This window comes from Benincasa hispida, chromosome 3, assembly GCF_027475165.1.
Source record: "Benincasa hispida cultivar pf3 chromosome 3, pf3_genome.v1.1, whole genome shotgun sequence".
Taxonomy (NCBI): Eukaryota; Viridiplantae; Streptophyta; class Magnoliopsida; order Cucurbitales; family Cucurbitaceae; genus Benincasa; species Benincasa hispida.
This window is the reverse complement of record NC_143480.1, coordinates 67,932,672-67,943,770: the sequence shown is the minus strand read 5'-3', so window position 1 is coordinate 67,943,770 and position 11,099 is coordinate 67,932,672. Positions and strand designations below refer to the sequence as shown.

General features: G+C 32.9%; 1 protein-coding gene across 2 annotated transcripts; it reads left to right on the top strand.

Annotated features, from left to right (window-relative positions):
• The first annotated feature begins 3,184 nt into the window (after positions 1-3,184).
• Positions 3,185-7,162, top strand: LOC120073726 (calcium-dependent protein kinase 32-like). 2 transcript variants are annotated; one of them, XM_039026536.2, is made up of 8 exons: positions 3,185-4,155; positions 4,664-4,787; positions 4,904-5,047; positions 5,144-5,296; positions 5,410-5,525; positions 5,640-5,807; positions 5,951-6,184; positions 6,656-7,162. In XM_039026536.2, the coding sequence occupies exons 1-8, from the start codon at positions 3,631-3,633 to the stop codon at positions 6,800-6,802; spliced, it is 1,611 nt and encodes a 536-aa protein (XP_038882464.1). In that variant the 5' UTR covers positions 3,185-3,630; the 3' UTR covers positions 6,803-7,162. The 2 variants fall into 2 exon arrangements, with proteins under 2 accessions (XP_038882464.1, XP_090168283.1); XM_090312157.1 differs by having other exon boundaries at positions 3,235-4,155; positions 5,410-5,807.
• Positions 7,163-11,099: the final 3,937 nt, after the last annotated feature.

Genomic DNA, 11,099 nt, shown 5'->3' with positions numbered 1-11,099 from the left:
ATGTATCTATATGACCCTCGAAAGTAGACAACCAACTCTCTAGATCTTTAGAATTTAGGGCTTTATGTATATATTGGTCAATATAATTTGTTGATAGGTTTGTTAAACAATTTATCACTTTGTTGTGAATTAGTTAATTTTGGTGTTTGTTTAAAGTTGAGTTGTATGTATAATAGCAATTAAGATTTTATTTTATGTGTATACAGATAAAAAAGAATATTATTGATTTGCACGTACATAAGCAAAAAAAAGTGTATATGTATTTTTTTCAATAACAAAACCGTGTATATGTATTTTTTTTTCAATAACAAAACCATGGCAGACATTTTATAACGGACAATTATCAATGAAAAGTACGTGAAAAACCGACATTATAGATGATGTTCAATATTAGTTGAAAATCAACATTGAAGATAGTATTTAATGTCGCTTTAAAACTAACATTAAAGATAATTGGTATCAAAATCTTGGTCATCTATAATGTCCATTTTAAACTGACATTAAAAACAACCGACATTGAAGACCTTTTATAACATGATCTTCAATATCGGTTTTCAACCGATATTGTACTCTTATAATGTTAGTTTTAATCCGACATTAAAGCCCAATTTTATAGTAGTGTTTGATGGAAGCCGGAGTTCATTTTGGTCATGGTTGAAGTGACTAATCAAATTTGGTGTGTTATATCTAATGTAAAAAGAAGATTAAAAAAGTTCTATAATAAATAAATGGAATGCGTATTACCTCACATAATTTTACACATTTGATATTTATAACGAGAATCTAAAATATGTAACACTAAAAAATTAATCTTTTTAGAATTTTGTTTTTGAGAATTTGAATATTTGAATTCGTGATCAGAGGTATATGTCTAAAACAATTAAGTTACGCTTAAGTCAATAATATACTGAAAATTATAGTAAAAATGTGGTGTCATGACAAACATTCTATGACTATATGCAAAATCCTATGGACTACACGAGAGCCAATGTTGTCATACAAAAGTATTTGAGTCAATGAGTTTTTTCAAGTTCTCCTTATAGTTAGACAAACACGTATTTTTTTTTTATCTTATTTAACCACAATCACATCAAATAAATCAACTCTATTATCTAATGTTGGCTTCTAACGAGTTAAAGTACTTTAAATTTGTTTTCCTCTAATTAGATATTTGTAAAAGGAAAAAAGTTACTTCAAATTGTATACTTTTTTTTTTTTTTGACAAAACCTCAAATTGTATACTTGTAGAAAAGAAAAAAAAAATTGCCTCCTAATTTTAGTTTCTAAAATTTCAACTATTTTATTTTATGCTTTAGATTTTTATTAAGTTTTAATAATTCATTTAATAGAAACTTAATCTTTTAGTTATTTACCATACCAAAAAAGGATGTTTACCATTTGGATTGCATGTAGAAAATCGAATGAGAAATTTATATTTACTTGACGAAATGTTTGAAACAATATGTATCAAATTTTTTATAATTAGTTCAAGATTTTTCAAAAAATTTAAAAAATAATAGTTGTTATTATTATTTGATTTTTTATAACTAGTTCAAGATTTTTCAAAAAATGTAAACTTTTCGTAACGAGAGTAAAATCTTAAATAATTATTGAGGAATTAATTATACATAGGCTAAAATAGTTTTAGGTTAGATTAAAAACTAAAATATGATATTGAAAATACAATATAAATATAATAAAGGTTTAAGGTCTAATGTGAAATATGACATAAAAAGTTAAACCATTTAAAAATAAAAGGAAATAAAAGAATTGGGCTCCAATGTTTTTAATTGTTATCGAAGGATATTTAGGGCTCCAACTTCTATGTGTTTGTTAGGAAAGATAAGACAAGGAAGTGCCCTTTTAATTATAAAAGTGTTAAAAGGAATCATTACAGAATCTAACAATGTTTTAAAAGCATAATCAAAGCATGTTTATGTAAAAATCAATAATATCAAATCTAATCGAGACATCGAAAAGAAAGAAGTATTTTGTTGATATAGATAATAATCATTAATTTTTTGAGTATTTTTTATCAAATTTTTATATACTCAAAATTCCTTTCATTTAGATATCATCTCCGTTCATTCATATATCCGTCTTGAACTTGGGCGTTAGATGAACTATTAAGAAAAAAATAGATATGCTTACAATCATCTCACTTTGCTCATATTTCAAAATATAAAGAAACCAATAGGATAATAAATTTGCCCACACACGATTAGCTCACATGGTTAAGATACATATATATTTTTTTAAAGATTAAAATACTATTTTGGTCCCTATGAAGTTTGTTCAATTTAGTCCTTATATTTCTAATTATCCAATTTTAGTCAATATAGTTTCAACAAGTTTTAACTTTAATCACCATCGCTTGTTTATTGTTGATTTTTATTTTATTTTTTAATATCTATTAGCAATTTTACTATAAATTTTTACTATCTATTTCGAAGTTTGTTCAATTTTAGTCACTATACTTTTAGTTATCAAAATTTAGTCATTATACTTTCAATAAATCTTAACTTTAGTCTCCACTAGAACAACTTTTTGTTATGTATTAATATTCTAACTATAAATTTTGAAAACATATTAACATATTGTATTTCTCTTACATGAAAATAATTATTATCATTTAATTAATTTTGATAAAAAATAATTTTGAGTGACTAAATTTAGGATTTATTGAATGTACGAGAACTAAAACTAAATAAACCTTAAAGAACAGGGACTACAATGGTATTTTAACAATTCTTAATTACAACAAATGTGAAAGCAAGGATATTTGAATTAACATTAAATTTCAAGGAAAAGAATGCATGTTAATTACCAAAGTATATTCATAACGGTGAATAATTGATTAAGACAAGCATGACGAATCAAGTAGTTTTTTTTTTTTTTTTAATACATAATATGGAATGGAAGGATTAAACATCTAATTTTGAGGTTGACAGTACATACATAATGTTAATATCTGTGAGTGTTCGAGCCAACTTATGCGTATCTCGACTAATCTCATGGGACAATTCGCTTGACCATACAACATCAAGTAGTGTTCAATCTATGTCCCCTATTTATCAGTAAGTCAATCCAATATAGTTTGAATCAAGTAGTTGGAAGTTAGAATAGTTGGAATATATTATTCTAACATCTCTATATATATTGTTGGTCCAAGAAAGGACAAAATATAGGGTTATTTTTAAAATATAAATAAAAAAGAGATGAGAGAGTTATGATATTAGGAAGGAAGTATCTGGGAAAGGAACATAAAAGAGATTGTTGACTCTCTCTCTTTCCAATTTCCATCCATGGTGGCTTTCTTTACACACGCTAAATTCGACTCTTTCCTTTTCTTCTCTTTATTTCACACCTGCCCTTATAAACTGCCTCTTCTTCTTTCCCTTTTCTTCAATTTTATCACCTCAGAAACCAAAAAAACCATAACAAAATTCCCCTTTCTCCTTCTTCTTCTTCTTCTTCCCTTTCCCTCATTCATTTCCCCCCCTACCCATCTCGATTTATCCCTCCAATCCGCTTTAATTTGAATCCGGATCTTCATTTCCACAATACCCATTTCGTGTTTTCCTCCAATTCCCTCTGAAACTCAACAAATTTCAAGATCGTTGTTGATTCATGGGGAATTGCTGCGTTGCCCCACCTCGGAACCCCGAGGATCAGAACAAAGGAAAGAGGAAGAAGAAGCCGAATCCCTTTTCAATTGATTACGGCGGTATTAATCACTTCGCCGGCGGCAACGGCGGCAGCCATAAGCTAACCGTCTTGACCAACCCTACCGGCTGTGAAATCGGGGTTCAATACGAATTGGGTCGGGAGCTTGGCCGAGGGGAGTTCGGAATTACGCATCTATGCACCGATAAGGTCACCGGGGAGAAATTCGCTTGTAAATCGATTTCCAAGAAGAAGCTGAGAACCGCTGTGGATATTGAGGATGTTAGGCGGGAGGTTCAGATTATGAGGCATTTGCCTAAGCATCTGAATATTGTGAGTTTGAAGGATACGTTTGAAGATGATAACGCTGTTCATTTGGTTATGGAGCTTTGTGAGGGCGGTGAGTTATTTGATCGGATTGTGGCTCGAGGTCACTATACAGAACGTGCTGCTGCTGTTGTCACAAAGACCATTGTTGAAGTTGTTCAGGTAATTGATTAATTATCAAAAACCTTTGATTCTTTAGAATTTTTGGTCATTCTGGTTTAGATTTTATGAGAATTTTGTGTTGTTGTTTGTATGTTAAGATGGATGAGGTTTCACCCTGTTTATATATCATATTTGTTTTCTATGTCATTGGTGTTTGATATGGATTATATGATCTAAAGATTGAGAAATGATTATCATAACTTAGAAACTCGAGGGGGTATAGTTTGACTTTAGTTTTTTGTCTTGATTCATCATTTAATAGAAGAGAAGAACAGAGGTCTGATTATTGGGGTCAGTTTGTCTCAAATTGGTAACAGTTTGCCGTGGTTGAATGACTCCATGGGCATTTGGAATCTTCTCTATCGACAAATAACTCTGGCTCATCTTGTTTGACTCAATTTTCTCCCAATTCAATTATTTTAAATCAAACTGAGTTAGGAATTGGTAAGTTAATTCTTCTGTTTTAGACAATTATTCTTGTTACTTACTACTTTTTCTTATGTTTCAGATGTGTCACAAGCACGGCGTCATGCATCGGGATCTTAAACCGGAGAACTTTTTGTTCGGAAACAAAAAGGAAAATGCACCACTGAAGGCAATTGATTTTGGACTCTCAGTGTTCTTTAAACCTGGTATGCTTTGGCTTTCATGGTCCCTTGGCTTGTATTTGTGTATTTTGCTTTTCATTTGTAGTGTATGCTTTCTCTTCTTCATGACCGACTCCACTTACGCGCGTTGGCTCCTTTAGGTGAAAGATTCAATGAGATTGTTGGAAGTCCGTATTACATGGCTCCCGAGGTTCTAAAACGAAATTATGGCCCAGAAGTAGATGTTTGGAGTGCTGGAGTTATACTCTACATTTTACTTTGTGGTGTCCCACCATTCTGGGCTGGTAAATATTGTGTTCAATCTTCTGTCCTAGCTTTTGTGTTTGTTTGTTGTATATGTTCTGCTTAAGCTCATTGAAGTTTTTATCATCTCTATGCAGAAACCGAACAAGGAGTTGCACAAGCAATCATACGATCAGTTATAGATTTCAAGAGAGACCCTTGGCCTAAAGTTTCAGATAATGCAAAAGACCTTGTGAGAAAGATGCTCGATCCTGATCCAAAGCGGCGGCTGACTGCGCAAGGAGTGCTTGGTAATGTCTTGGCCTTAAAACATCTTCACTTTCTCTTAAAATCAAGCTGTTGTCGGATGGTAAAATGTGAAAGCATTTGCTTGACTGTTTTGTTTGTCGATCATAAAATGCAGATCATCCATGGTTACAAAATGTGAAGAAAGCTCCTAATGTCTCCTTGGGAGAAACAGTGAGAGCAAGACTTAAGCAGTTCTCTGTAATGAACAAGCTGAAGAAAAGAGCTCTAAGGGTAATTCATCAAATGACCAATCAGTTGTATTTGTCGGGGTTTCTGATATCAGGATCATCATCGTCATCATTTCTTTCTGTATTAAAATGTACTCTCTGGGATTCTGTGCAACAGGTAATTGCTGAGCACTTGTCAGTTGAGGAAGTTGCCGGTATAAAAGAGGGATTCGATAAGATGGATACCAACAATAAAGGAAAAATTAACATAGATGAGTTACGAGTAGGTTTACATAAGTTAGGCCACCAAATTGCGGATGCAGATCTCCAAGTTTTGATGGAAGCTGTAAGTCCTAGTACCTATTTAACTTGCATACAACTTTATGATTATTGACTTGATGATTAGGATATGTTCAAAATAAAACTGTTCCTTTTTTTTTTTTTTCCTCTCTCAATGTATGGAAGTAATTTGTCATTATGTTTTTACAGGGCGATGTAGACAAGGATGGATATCTAGACTGTGGAGAATTTGTTGCTATTTCTGTTCACCTTAGAAGAATGGGTGACGACGAAGAGCACCTAAGAAAAGCCTTCGATTTCTTTGATCAAAACCTGAGTGGTTATATAGAAATTGAAGAACTACGACATACCTTAGCCGATGAAATTGATGAAAATAGTGAGGAAGTGATTAACGCCATTATTAACGATGTTGACACGGATAAGGTCAGTTACATCTTCCATTTAATACTTCGATTACTGGTCAATAGAAATATGTAGACACAGAAAACTACCCCGGTCTTGGTCCCGGACCTGGTCCCTCTCCTCCCACTTGTCAAACAAAAAGAAAATGTTAGGAATTTTTGTTTGACTTCAATGAAAATTTATGAACTTATTGAAAATAGGATTACTGAAAAAATATGTGGTAGGTCTAACTTCTCGGCAACCTTTATCATTTGATCTTTCATATTGTTGAATTTGTTCTTATAGATTGAAAATCTGGGTGTTTTGGTTGTTTATTAACATTGAAACACAAATATAACGATAAACAGAAGAGCTATTTTCCGTGGCACATGATTTTCAGAATCTGTTTTTGCAGTATTTCTCTAACCTAAAACGATAAGGATCACGGTTGTTTTGAAATCGCAACGGTTCTGTAATATTCAAAAGTGACCTGAATTCTGAGTATTCGTGCAGGACGGTCGAATAAGCTACGATGAATTTGCTGCAATGATGAAGGCAGGCACAGATTGGAGGAAAGCATCGAGACAGTATTCTCGAGAGCGGTTCAATAGCTTGAGTCTGAACTTGATGAGAGATGGATCATTGCAGTTAAAACAATGAGAGGGTAGATGATTTCTTCACAAACAAAACAGGCCAAGTTGCTCAAGAATCAGTCATTCATTCAAAGGAGAACTTACAAATCTTTGGGACACTTCCATAATTCTTTGTTTTCTTTCAAATTTCTTCTCTCTTCTTTTTTTCCCATCTTTGTTCCTTTTTCCTTTTGTTTGGAAAGTAGGATAAGGGGTTGGGAGTTTTGGTGCATTTCTAGATTTACATGTCTTTCTTTTGTTAAAGTGAAGGAGGAAGGTGTGGATGATGGTTTGGTTAGGACTTATAATTCTGATTGTAAATATGTGAAAGTTGGCATTGCCCAAATATTTAAAGGAGAGAAATTTTATAGTTTGGTTAAATATCCAACATTGGGAAATCTTTTTCTTTTTCCTTTTTATTTTCCTCTCTTTTTTAAGACAAGAAACTTTAACATTTAGGAGGTGTTTGGGAGAAAATCGCTCAAAATAACTCAAAGCCCAAAAATTTCTATCAAATTAACATTTTTTTAATATATATATTTTTTTCATTTCTTGAGATGTGGAATATCTAGTTTACCTTCAGTTTAAATGAATCACTTCATTTTTTTTCTTTTTGTGTTCTGTTTGTTGCTATCGTGATTCGAGCTGGGAGTGTATTGTATAAAATAAATTAGAAAAATAAGTTCTAAGTATAAATGATGCGTTGATGCTTTGATGGTATATTTGTAACGCGTTGGTGCTTTAGAGCTGTGCAACAGAACGCATGACACTCCTATTGACGTTCAAGTTTTCCTAAACCTGACCTAAGTATAAATCCAATTTAGGTTCCTGGTATGTCTCAGGGATTCAATTAAGCTAACGCAGACCTTATTGTAGGGGTTTCCTAAATGTATGAAGAGATAAGTTTTATTTACACTAAAGTGCTGTGCCTGTGCAAGAAGATACAAAAGAGTTGAGTAGTGAGTGATGGAACATGCGAGAATAGTTTACTGTAAGTGGTATGCATCGGTCTAAGATGAATGTACACAAACCAGATTGTGATGTAGATGAGATGGGATGATTTGCTTATCTTTGTTTATGCGTTAGACTTTATTCAACATTTCTCAATGTGAATAACATACAAAACCTATCTCTAGGATGCATGCGTCGAACACAGAATGCAATAAACACCAGTAAGTCTATCTCTAGATGTACTAGGCGTTCTACATGATACAACTTAGTTATTCTCTCGAATAGTTTAAGTTAAAGATACTTTTACTAATTGATCAAGATGGCTTAAGCATTTGAAATGAAGTTTTGCATAAAGTATAGATACATTCAACATAAACAAGAAATAAACAATGGCAAAGTATGATGGATCAAATATATGAATTTATAAAGAAGCAGATTGTCTTTACAAAAGCAATATTTAATCAAATGAAATAAAAGCGATAAATGAGATGAAAGGAACTGAGTCAAGCCGCAGAGTACAATCTCTTGTATCTCTTTGGCTCAATCTAGTTGTATACAATCACTTGTATAGGAATTGGATGAAGAGTCTTTCTCAAGATTGGCTTCCTCCGCTCCCTGACCAGCGGTGGTGGTGGTTCTCAACTCTTCTGATCGTCTTGGCACCACATCACAGCTTCTAAATAACTACAACTATGACTACACTATTACAGAGAGCGAGAATCTTGATAAATTTCTATCTATTGAACTCTGGAGGGACTTCATCTATTTATAGGCGTTGGTCCCTCCAACTTGGTGATAGACAGCATTAAAGTCCATGCCCTGGTTAGCCGCCTGATACTCGGAAGCTTTTCAGACTCCGCCTGCTGCAGGTGCCCATACTTGCAAGTGGTGATATGACACAATTAGCTTGGATCAATGAATCTTCTTTGCGTTGAATTCTCTCCGACGCATGGCCCATGCATTAGAACTTTTTCCTACGACATTTCTTACTCATGCGTTAGCTTCTTGTTGAAATCCTGCAATATAACGTGTTAGTGCCGCAGTATCTAGTAATAAAACTTCTTTTGCATGAGTTTTCTAATGTTTGAGTGATTTCATGCATTTCTTCTAAAAATGAGGAGAATTTATCATAAAAAATCTTAGTTGTTCCAACTTAAGAGCAAAAATAACTTGTATTTCTACAAGTTATCATGTTCTTTTTATACTACCAAAAAATCATTGGCTTTAGTATTTCGAAAGCCGAGTTTATTAAAGTTTAAACCTTGTAAGGTCATTTAAATTCACGATTCTTTTACATTTTGCTCAATTTATAAGCATGGTTGGAAATAACATGAAAAAACATACAAAAATGAGTGGGTGACATGGGTTATTATGGTATATAGAAAATTGTATGGATGACCCAAAATGGGAAACCCAAATGAAATTTGACCTACGTTTTGAAAACAAAGGGATTCCTTCGTGAAATTACCAAAATCCCATCTAGTTTTCTCCTGTGATTTTTTCTTCTCCTGGAACTAGGGATGACAATGGAGTTGGGGCAGGACGGGGATACACTCCCCATCCACGTCCTTATGGGGATTTTTAATCCCTGTCCCAGCCCCATTTCCCGTTTTGGGGGATTTTTAATATATGAAATCATGATTGAATTAATAAATATTTGGGTCCCCGTGGGAAAAATTTCTGCTTTTTATTTTATTATTTTTATGATTTAAAATTAATTAAATTAGTATTTACATTGAAATTGTAAATTTTATGTAATAAATTAGTATCATTGTTACATATATTTATTTAAATTAATAATTGAAGCATATTTTAATAATTTTTATTATAAATTTAATAATAATTATATTTATTATATTAGATAATTAAAAATAGAAACAATAAGCTATTGTTTTAGTAGTTTATATATATATGTATGTATGTATGTATGTATGTATGTATGTATGTATGTATGTGATATATATATATGTATATATGTATTGAAGGAAGTTGAATACGAGGATTTCCATGAGCAGCGAAAAGATCATTCCAAATTACAATCATATATGAACTTTACAATTACAGTCACATACAGAAACATATGATTATGCATTAAGTACAGAAATTATAGCATGATAATACATAAGATCAAGAACAAAAGCTACATACTTTTGTAGACTCATCGCCAAGCTCCTTGATCACGAACTGCCACACCCCGCACCAGATTACCCTCTTAACCTTGATGGATGGTGACTGCAGCAGTTACCAACCCTTTTGCTGGCACTTACTGCCTATCTAACCTGTTAAATTTTGCTCAAATTCTGAATACATACATATCATCAATATACCAATATATTAACTCAGAACTTAACACATTTACATTACATGGTTTCACAGCATTGTTCATACATGAATAATACAACTTAGTGAGCCCCATCTAGAATACTAGCCACTAGACAGACACATGTGTACTAACTAATACAGGTCTTCAATTATGCTTCCTTCAACTTGTTTCTTTGAGTGGCAGAGTAGCAGCAGAAAAGTCTTTTGGGAACTGACCTCTTCTTAAAAGAAAAACATTTGAAAATGTGAGCTAAAAGCCCAGTGAGTGACTTACATAAATCTCATGCTTAAACTAAAAGCTCGAAAACAGAATACTGGAATTAAAATATACCAAGCAAACATGTACATAAAACCTTTACAATCATTGTATCTAAAACCTGAATCTTAATTGAGACCCCTACTTCGATCTCTTCATACTGAACTATGGCTAGGAGAGACCCCTAGTCGATCTCTTTAAAAATATATCGATGGGCATCTCAAGCAACTTCCTCTAAACATCAGCATTGATAACTACTCTTAAACACCATTACATCATTATTCCTTAGTTGAGAACGAGCATACCTTGCTCTAGCTCCCAACGTCTGTTATCGGCCATGAGACCCATGCTTCGGCCTCTTTTTGCTGGTTTATGGCCTAGGAGACCCATACTTCGGCCTCTCCTTCAAAACTACCCACATGCACGTGGAGGTTTCTATGTACCGTCAACACCTTAGGTACATTTATTCGATGTTTAGGAATATCAACACATGTACTTTAGCAATCTTAGGTATATAAACATAGCACATCAAGCTTAGTTTTAACCCTAACGCATGCTTCATACTTTATAAAATAAGTTGGCTTAAATCTTGTTGAACTAGCTTGTAAAAACTATTAGCATGCGTTAGATATGGAAAACATACTTGGAAAACTCATACATTAGTAACATCATGCGTTGATAAACATTCATAAGCATTAGCAATTCCAAACTATCCTTCTAGCCTAGGAGAAGATATGACTGCCTTTATCCTTAGTTGAGAGTGAACTACTAGATCTAACCCTCAACATTAACCTTA

Excerpts from the sequence above, each read along its gene's own strand:
- LOC120073726 (XM_090312157.1), top strand. The coding sequence starts at position 3,631 with ATGGGGAATTGCTGCGTTGCCCCACCTCGGAACCCCGAGGATCAGAAC. Across the intron at positions 4,156-4,663 it reads CCATTGTTGAAGTTGTTCAG|ATGTGTCACAAGCACGGCGT; the intron begins GTAATTGATTAA and ends CTTATGTTTCAG. Across the intron at positions 5,048-5,143 it reads TGTCCCACCATTCTGGGCTG|AAACCGAACAAGGAGTTGCA; the intron begins GTAAATATTGTG and ends ATCTCTATGCAG.